Source organism: Chiloscyllium plagiosum, unplaced genomic scaffold (genome assembly GCF_037043375.1).
Source record: "Chiloscyllium plagiosum isolate Xiang-an unplaced genomic scaffold, Cpla_swu_hap1 HiC_scaffold_27, whole genome shotgun sequence".
Lineage (NCBI taxonomy): Eukaryota > Metazoa > Chordata > Chondrichthyes > Orectolobiformes > Hemiscylliidae > Chiloscyllium > Chiloscyllium plagiosum.
The window spans coordinates 51889289-51898525 of record NW_028270165.1 but is presented as its reverse complement, the minus strand read 5'-3'; the positions used below and the strand labels follow the sequence as shown (position 1 = coordinate 51898525).

The window sequence follows — 9237 nt, the reverse complement described above, 5'->3', positions numbered from 1 at the left end:
CAGCATTTAGTTCCGCTTGAAAAGGTAATGGTGACCTGCCTTCTTCAACTGCTGTGGTCCACACGCTGTACGGTGACCCATAATGTCCTTACGGAGGGTATTCCAGGATTTAGACCCAGCAACACTGAAGGAACAGCAATATATTTCCAAGTCAAGATGGTGAGTGGCTTGGAGGGGTACTTGCAAGAAGTTGTGTTCCTAAGTATCTGTTGCCTGATCCTTCGAGATGGAAGTGGTTGTTGGTTTGGAAGGTATTTTCTAAGGGTCTTTGGTGAATTTCTGTGTTGTGTCTTGTAGATCATATGCACTCCTGCTTCTGAACAGTCGGGCAGAGGGAGTTGATGTATGTGGAGATGGTGCCAATCAAGCAGGCGACTTTGTCCTGGATGGTATCAAGTTTTTTGAATGTTGTTGAAGCTGCACCCATCCAAGCTGGTGGGAGAGTAGTCCGTTATACTGTTGACTTCTGCCTTGTAGAAGATGGGCAGGATTTGGGGAGTTTCTTGCCACAATATTCCTGACCTGTTGCCTGCACTTATTGCCATTCTGTCTGTTGTTAGTCTAATTGAGTTTCTGGTCAATGGTAAACCCCAAGGATGTTGATAGTGGGGTGTTTAGTGACAGTAACACTGTTGAATATCACGGGGCAGTGGTCAGATTATCTCTTTTGGGGATGAGTCATTGTTTGGCATTGGCGTGGCATAAATGTTACTTGTCACTCATCAGCCCATTGGATATTGTTAAGATCTTGTTGCATTTCAAACTGAACAGCTTCAGTTTGTGAGGAATTGTGAACATTGTGCAATTATTGGTGAATATCACCACCTCTGACCTTATGATGGAAGAAGGTCATTGATGAAGATGGTTGAGCCTAAGACACTACCCTATGAATTCCTGCAGAGACGGTCCTGGAACTGAGATGACTGACCTCCAACAACCACAGCCATCTCTCTGGGTGCCAGGTACACCTTAACAATTAAGATACATAACAATTATTTTAAAACAAATTGAAGGAATACATACGAGACACCCCTCTTCTGGGAGACGCCAGTGCAAGTTTTTCTGTTCCAGAAACAATCTGATAAATGTTTACTGTCATCAACTTTTTTGATCTTGGCCAGCCACAGCTCTCCCTGTCCATTCACCCCATCACCCACAGATCCCACTGTCTATTCTCCCCTGCCATCCACAGCGCCCCTTGTCCATTCTCTTTCCATCCCCAGCTTCTTGTCCATTCTCCCTCTATACTTCAAACAGCCTGTCCATTCTCTCTCACGTAACCCTCTGCAACCCTGTCATTTCATTCCTCACCCTCTGCCTTCTGACCAGTCCTTCTACACACCCTCTGCCCCATCTATTCTCTCTCCACCACACCTTCAGGAGAATTAGTTAAAGTGGAGTGAGAACAGAAGGGGAGAGAGAGAATGGGATGGCACTTTCAATTTTGTGGAATAATAAAAGAAAAGAATGTTCTCCAGAAAGCAGAATTGCTTGTTCTGAATTTCTACCCTGGACTGACAGTGATGACTTTTATATTCTCTTTTTACAGCGTTTGAAGATCTGAAGACAGAAGTTTCAAAATCAACTGTAACGTCAACTCTCCTGCTCCTCGGATGCTACTTGATGTGCTGTGAATTTTCAAGTGCCGTGCTTTTTGACAGTGACTCTCCAGAGTCAGCAGTCCTCACTTTGGTGTCAATGTCTGACGGTCACTCAATCCATCAGGACCACAACGATTTTTGACTGCGATTCTGTGAGAAGGAGCAAAGCTTTTTGGTTCCTGTTCGAGTACATTTCCAGTATCAGTGGGACTGGATGAGAGACCTACTGTTGCAGTGCACTGAGTGTGGAGCGTGTAACAGCTATACCGCCTGTTAAGATGAAATCACGGTGCGAAGGGGCTCTACATGCGTTTGTGTGCGGCTGAAGCTTCGGCCATGGAAAAACCTGAGGAATCCCGCCCTGTGGAGAAACCATGGAAGTGTGGTGACTGCGGGAAAGGCTTCTATGTCCCATCTGCCCTGGAAACTCATCTGCGCAGTCACACCAGAGAGAGGCCCTTCAGCTGCCCTGAGTGTGGGAAGGGCTTTACCCAGGCCTCTGCCCTGCGGACTCACCAGCAGGTCCACACAGAGGAGAGGCCGTTCCCGTGTCCCGAGTGCGGGAAAGCCTTCAGCAATTCCTTCAACCTCCAGCCACACAGGCGACTCCACACTGGTGAGAGGTCGTTTTCTTGCTCCGAGTGCAAGAAGGCATTCAGACATTCCTCTGACCTGCTGACCCACTGGCGGGTCCACACGGGGGAGAGGCCCTACAGCTGCCCCGAGTGTGGGAAGGCCTTCAGGAATTCCTCCCATCTGCTGACTCACCAGCGGGTCCACACGGAGGAGAGGCCGTTCACCTGCCCCAAGTGCGGGAAGAGATTTAGTCAGGTGAGCAACTTGTGGAAGCACCAGCGTCTCCACACTGGGGAGAAGCCATTCAGCTGCCCCGAGTGCAGGAAGGCCTTCAGCAGTTCCACCAATCTGCTGACCCACCGGCGGATCCATATGGGGGAGAGGCCATTCCCCTGCACAGATTGCGGGAAGGCCTTCAGTAATTCCTCCATCCTGCTGAGACACCAGAGGGTTCACACAGGAGAGTGGCCCTTTAGTTGCCCTGAGTGCAGGAAGGGGTTCAGCGATTCCTCCAATCTCCAGACCCACCAGTGGATCCACACTGGGGAGAAGCCCTTCGGCTGCACAGAGTGTGGGAAGGCCTTCACCCGCTCCTCCCACCTGTGGAGGCACCAACGAGTTCATGTGCCATCGCAGGATGATTGAAGGAGCAACAACCGAGTGCCATTAGGGACTGGACTATCAACCCAGTTCCTGGGACTCCTGAGTTTGAATCCAGCCGCGGCAGATCACGGAATTGGAATTCGGTCAGAAATCTGGATTTCAGAATCTGATGATGAAACCGTTTTTAGGGTGGGGTGAAATTGCTGAGTGAGGCAATACTTCCTCCAGGTTACGGCTGTACCAAGGATCCAATTACAAAGGGACAACTTGGTGATGACCAACAGGAAAGAAAGTGAGGTAGGATGGGGGTGGGGGGGCGGGGGTTGAGAAGTATGCGCGCTTTGACCTTGAGCTGTTTAAAAAGCAGCTACTTTTTCTACACCTTTTTGCTGGGGGGATCTGAAGCTTTAACAAAGTTGGGTCACAATAAAGATTACCTGAACTTATCGCAGGCTCAGACTCTCATTGAAAGCTTTGAGCTCCAAGAGGTTTTTTGTTTTAAAGCTGTTCATTTCTTTCAGCCTCCTGCACTAAGTTTTCAATGTTGTGTATCGGGTGGAGCAGTGAATGGGTAGCTAGTATCATTAGAAATTGTAAATTTTTCAGGAGTGCAGGTACTGTGTTTCATTGGCATTGTAAAGTTTACTGGCAGCACTGGGAGGTATGGACTGTGTTCACTAGAAACGATGTGGCAGTGCCAGTATTGGACTGGGGTGGATAAAGTTAAAAATCACACAAGACCAGGTTATAGTCCAACAGATTTATTCGGAAGCACGAGCTTTCGGAGTGCCGGTCCTTCCACAGGTAGCTGTGGAGCAGGATCATAAGACACAAATCTTATAGCAAAATTCATAGTGTCATGCAACTGATGCCTTTTAGAATGGGTTGCAGGTTTCGGTTCATTAATATGTAAATCCAAGAACAACATCTAAGTCATGTTCTTGAGATGACTTATGGTTTTATATTTTTTTTTTTAAAAGTGACATCTCAGCTCACACAATACATTAAAGTTGTGAGGTTCGAGTCTGTCAGTATCCCAATCTTGAATCAGACTAGTTTCTGTTTTTAAAGTAGGAATATATAAAATATTACATGGATCGACTGCCTGTAGATTGTGCGTTTTGTGAGCAAAATTGAAAGGATCTACAAATATAATTCTGCCAATACAAATTCACTCCATAGAGTTGTGTGTGTGTGTGTGTGCATGTAAGAGTGTGTGCATGCTTGGTAAAGTGAGTATGATGGAGTATAAGTCTGTGAGTGTGTGAGCATGTTAGGGTGTGCATATATGAGAGAGGTATGAATAAAAGCAAGGGATTGCATTTTACTAAAACGAGGAAGGACAGGACTTGTATAGTTAAAACAGAGACCTGGGAGGGTTCAGATACATAGTTATGCAACCTGCAAAGAACTGGTAGACTGGATGGTTAAGAAGGCATTTAGCACCATTGCCACCCAGACCCACCCCCTTACTTCATATTTCTCATAGCTAATCCACCCTACCTTGCATATCCTGAACAATAAGGGTAATTTAGCATGGCCAATCCAGCCTAATCTACACCCTAATCTTAAAAACTACCTTCTCAAGAATGTGATTTAAATGCACAACATTTCTATGAAAAATGTCCATCTGACTTAACACTGGGACCCAGACAGAATTCACACCTATTGTTAGAAAATCTGTGCATTTGAATGACTTTCTTGCGAAGGTAATTAAAAACAAGTTCTGGAATTAACATGCCAAAGAGCAGAAACCCATTCTAAAAGATGAAAGATTTAATCTAAAATTGTTTAATATATCACACCTCCATGGTACTGGACTCCTTTGGCTATAAATGCCATGATCATGATCTCATTCTCCACAACCAACCTGATAAAAGAGCGGTGCTCCAATCGTTAGTGTTTCCAAATAAATCTGTTGGTTTATAACCTGGTGTTATGAGATTTTTAACTTTGTCCAAGGAAACACATGTTGTGGGACTGGTAACAGTTGTTATTTTGTGATCTGTTCCTCCTGAAATTTCTCCTCTGCTCAGGCACGGGTGAACAGTCTGTTGTTGTGCTTTGTGCGAGATCAGGCTAGCAGCTTTTAAATCCTTTAAAAGAAAACTGTAGGTTAGCAATCGTATTTCGAGAGTGGTACTTCCAGCTCTGGTAGTCCTGTTGGGTCACCAGAGAGGGAGGGGGAGAGAAGATGTCACATCTAAAAAGCAAACCGAAAAGTTGTTTTGTTTGTTCCGTCAGTTGAGTTGGTTCTGCACTCCGATGAGACTGGAAACTGATTTTAATGGATCAGAATTGAACCCGACAATGGAACACCTTAAATTTCAAGAACGTTGAAAGGGCAAATCAAACTGTAACCTTGGAGAGAGATGCTTCCATTTCTAACCTTGGGTGATCCAAATGAGACATTGTTACTGATCACTCCATTTCAGAGTGCTGCTCTTTCATCAGCTGGTCGTGGACAGTAAGGTCATGATCACAGAATTTATAGCCAAAGGAGTCCACGGTCATGGAGATGTCCTTCACTAAACAATTTTAGATTAAATCTTTCATATTTTAGAATGGGCTTCTGTTCTTTGGTACATTAATCCCAGAACTTGTTTTAAATTACCTTCAAGAATGTCATTTAAATGCAGAGCTTTTCGAACAACAATGTCAGTCTGACTCGATATTGGGATACACAGAATTCACACCTATTGTTAGCAAAGCTCTACGTTTTAATGACATTCTGAAATGACTGATCTTTAACATTGTTTCTGAATATATCAATGTAACTATTCTCATTGTAAGTATGTTCACTTTTTGAAAAGAGCTGCTGAAATCTTTCTGAAACTTGCATTGAAACATGCGTAGTTAGGCCACAGCCCAAGACAGGCTGTAAAGGATGAATGGCCTAATCCTAGTTTTGTGAAATTGATTCTGACTATGTAGAAATAGAGTCATAGAGTTGTAGAGCACAGAAACAAACCCTTCAGTCCAGACAACCAAATATCCTAAATTAATCTAGTGACCCATTTGCCAGCATTTGGTCCATAGTCCTCTGATTCGTTTTTATTCACGTCTCCAACCAGAAGCATTTTTTTTCTTCTTCAGCTAATTGAAGCTGGAGAAACCTGAAATAAACTTTTATTCAAGATTTGGCTCCGTGGTGGATTTTCTAAAGCTTTGCTATTGTAGTTTTCAATTTGTCAAAAAAAACTTTCAGTTGTTGTTGTCCAAGGCAGAGTAAATATTCATTTAAGATATAATTGAGAGATATACATTCTTTACAATATTTTTTCCATCATTACAAGTGATTGTCCATCATTTGGTACATTGAGCATCATCTTTTTGTGATTCAACAGATATGATTTGAAGTGAATTCTGCAAGATACTTTTGTATTTTATCTAACTTTGCTTTGTGTTAAAGATTTCCTTTGTGACATTTTAATTAAAATATCTCAATGTATAATAATGAAACAGCTAATTTATTCTGAAATTATTTCAATTAGTTGGTTAATTGCCAAATAATAGTTGCATAACTGTTGTAAATATTGACACCCAGGAAAGCTATTTTGTTTAATATTAGATTAGATTCCTTTAGATTAGATTCCTTTACAGTGTGAAAACAGGCACTTCGGCCCAACAAGTCCACACCGACCCGCCAAAGCGCAACCCACCCATACCCCTAACCTAACACTACAGGCAATTTAGCGTGGCCAATTCACCTGACCTGCACATCTTTGGACTTTGGGAGGAAACCGGAGCACCCGGAGGAAACCCACGCAGACACGGGGAGAACGTGCAAACGCCACATAGTCAGTCGCCTGAGGCGGGAATTGAACCCGGTACTCTGGCGCTGTGAGGCAGCAGTGCTAACCACTGTGCCACCTTTGTAAAGATTTTATAACATTGCAAATTTTATTTCATATGAAAATACAGTGTTTTATTAAATGGTTGAAAGTAACTTTGCACTTAATTGCTCCATTTGGGATTAACCAGATTATTTTTATCAAAATCATATTCACAATTTATGGTGAGTGTATTAACAAACAAATGTTGCCATTTACCATTGAATTGCCTCAAACACAATTTGAAATTCTTGAATGAGTTGAATAAGGGGTACACTGTGAATATTTATTGCGCATTTCTGAAATTCTCTGCACTGCCATTGTATTTGGTTAAACAAGATATGTATCCCTCCTTATAACTTTGTATTTCTTTGATATTTCATTTGCTATTGCCCAAATAACTTCATCAAATGCCAAAACATTTTTTAGGCTGTGAATTTTCAGTCTGGTAATGTCATTCAGTTGTGAACAATCCTACTTAAATATTGATGCTCCAATTTATATCTCTCAAAAGGTTATTGTTTGCTCCATAAATTTGTAATGGCTCTTTTGTTGAATTATTTCCCTGCATCCACATATATCTGGAATCATTTTCTGTTCAAGAATTTTGTATTAACTTTTGCCACTTACTGGTGCCATCACCCCTTCAAGACCATTCCAAATCGTAATAACTTGCTTATTTTCTTAAAAATTAAATCTTACCCCCCGCCCCCCAGCCCAAATCCCTTTTCTTATAAAGTGGCTGCACTATTTCGAATGTGGTCACGCTTTCTAAATATTACCATGTACTTTTAATTATGAGATTTCAATGTGTCTTTTTAAATATAAAAATGCCCCTTCAAATGTAGTTATGCCCTTTAAATGTGTTGTGTTCCTCTAAGCGCAATCTTGCCCCTCGTTAATGTATACTTACCCCTTTAGATATGACTGTCTCTTAAAGTGTCATTTCTACTTATAAATAGGGCAACGTCTCTTCGAAATGTAGATTCATTTTGATATGACTGCGACATTTTGCATATTAAGATATCCCTTTGAATGTGCCCACATCCCTTTGAAATGTAATTTTGTCCATTTCAATCTATTTGTAGAAATAGCCCGTTAAATGTCCATGTCCCTTTTAAAATGCAGATTTCCCGCTTCAGGTAGCAGCAGTTGTAGCGTGAGGTGGCTGTTGCTTGGTGACGGTGAGGCTCCCCGGCCCCGCCCATCCCCCCTGAGCTGACGTCACGCGGGGGTGAAGGCGGTTGGGAGGAGAAGGCGCTCGAGCGGGGAAGGGGCGGCCGTTAGGAAAATGGCGCCGTGCGGCCCGGGGCAGACACCCGTCACTGGGCACCGCCGCCTTCCTGGCGCAGCTGCTGTGTCACGGCCACACCGGCCGGCTGTACAGCAGGCAGGAGCCGGTGAGCATTCTGGAGGCGGATGTTCCTCAGTCATTGAAGGGGCAGGACCTGTTGAGAATGGTTAGTGAAGTGTGGGGTGTACTGAGCCTTATTAACATGGATATAGTTTATAATTTGTCAAAGTATACATTTTATTATTTAGAGTGGTAGAGATGTACAGCACGGAAACAGACCGTTCGGTCCAACCAGATATCCTAAATTAATCCGGTCCCATTTGCCAGCACTTGGCTCATGCCTCTAAGCCCTTCCTATACATATACCCATCCAGAGACCTTTTAAGTGCTTTAATTGGAGCAGCCTCCACCACTTCCTCTGGCAGCTCATTCCATTCACGCACCACCCTCTGCATGGTAACGTTGCCCCTTAGGTACCTTTTATTATCTTTCGGCTCTCACCCTGAACCTAGGCCCTCTCGTGCAGACCTTCACCCCCTACACAAGGGAAAAGACATAAGAAAGTTGAGCAGCCAGACAAGACGGAAAAGCCACAAAATATCGAGCCAGATGGGGAAAAAAGTTGTTCTACCACCTTTTTTTTTCTCCTATTGGCATTTGGACACTTCAAAATCTGTCAATAATACTAGCATCACCACTGAGCATATTGCATACGTTCCACTGTGTCAACAAGCATTGTGCATGTTCCTTGCTTTGGGTGTCACCCTTGTTCAGGACTGGGGGTGGGTGTTGGGAGAGCTGCAGAACAAGGGTGTGCTGGAAGCAGAGTGGTGAATTGGGGATAGGTGGAGACAGGTAGAGGGTACAAACTGGTTGGTCACTGGGAGGACGGAATCTGGTTGGTGGCAAGGAGGGGTGGGGGTGGGGAAGAGCCTGGGAAGGGATTTGAGGAGTGGGGAAAGGGGTTATTTGAAATTGGAGAACTCAGTGTTGAGTCCTCCAGGCTGTAGGCTGCCCAGGTGGAAGATGTTGTGGTGTTCCTCCAATTTGTGGTTTGGTTTGTTGTGGTAATGGAGGCGGCCTAAGATGGTCATGTCAGAAAGGGAGTGGGAATGGGAATTAAAATGGGTGGTGATTGGGAGGTGCGGTCAGCCTCTGCAGACCCAGCTGTGACGCTCGGCGAACCATTCCCCACGTTTACCCTCTGTCTCCCGAAGACCACAATTGGCAAACACATGGCAAATACAGTACCCCAATGTGAAGTTAGAACCTTTGCGGTGTTAAAAAAAAAAGCAGAAAAGAGGTGCATTGTTTAAATGGTAACATATTG

At 43.8% G+C, this 9237-nt stretch overlaps 1 protein-coding gene across 1 annotated transcript in view; it reads left to right on the top strand.

Annotated features, from left to right (window-relative positions):
* Positions 1-1514: 1514 nt before the first annotated feature.
* Positions 1515-9237, top strand: part of LOC148144045 (uncharacterized) — a 54532-nt gene continuing 46809 nt past the window's right edge. The window contains exons 1-2 of the mRNA XM_087974572.1: positions 1515-2736; positions 3791-3792. Of these exons, the coding sequence (XP_087830698.1) occupies positions 1908-2736; positions 3791-3792 (831 nt within the window). The 5' untranslated portion in view covers positions 1515-1907. The remainder of the gene's footprint in view (positions 2737-3790; positions 3793-9237) is intronic.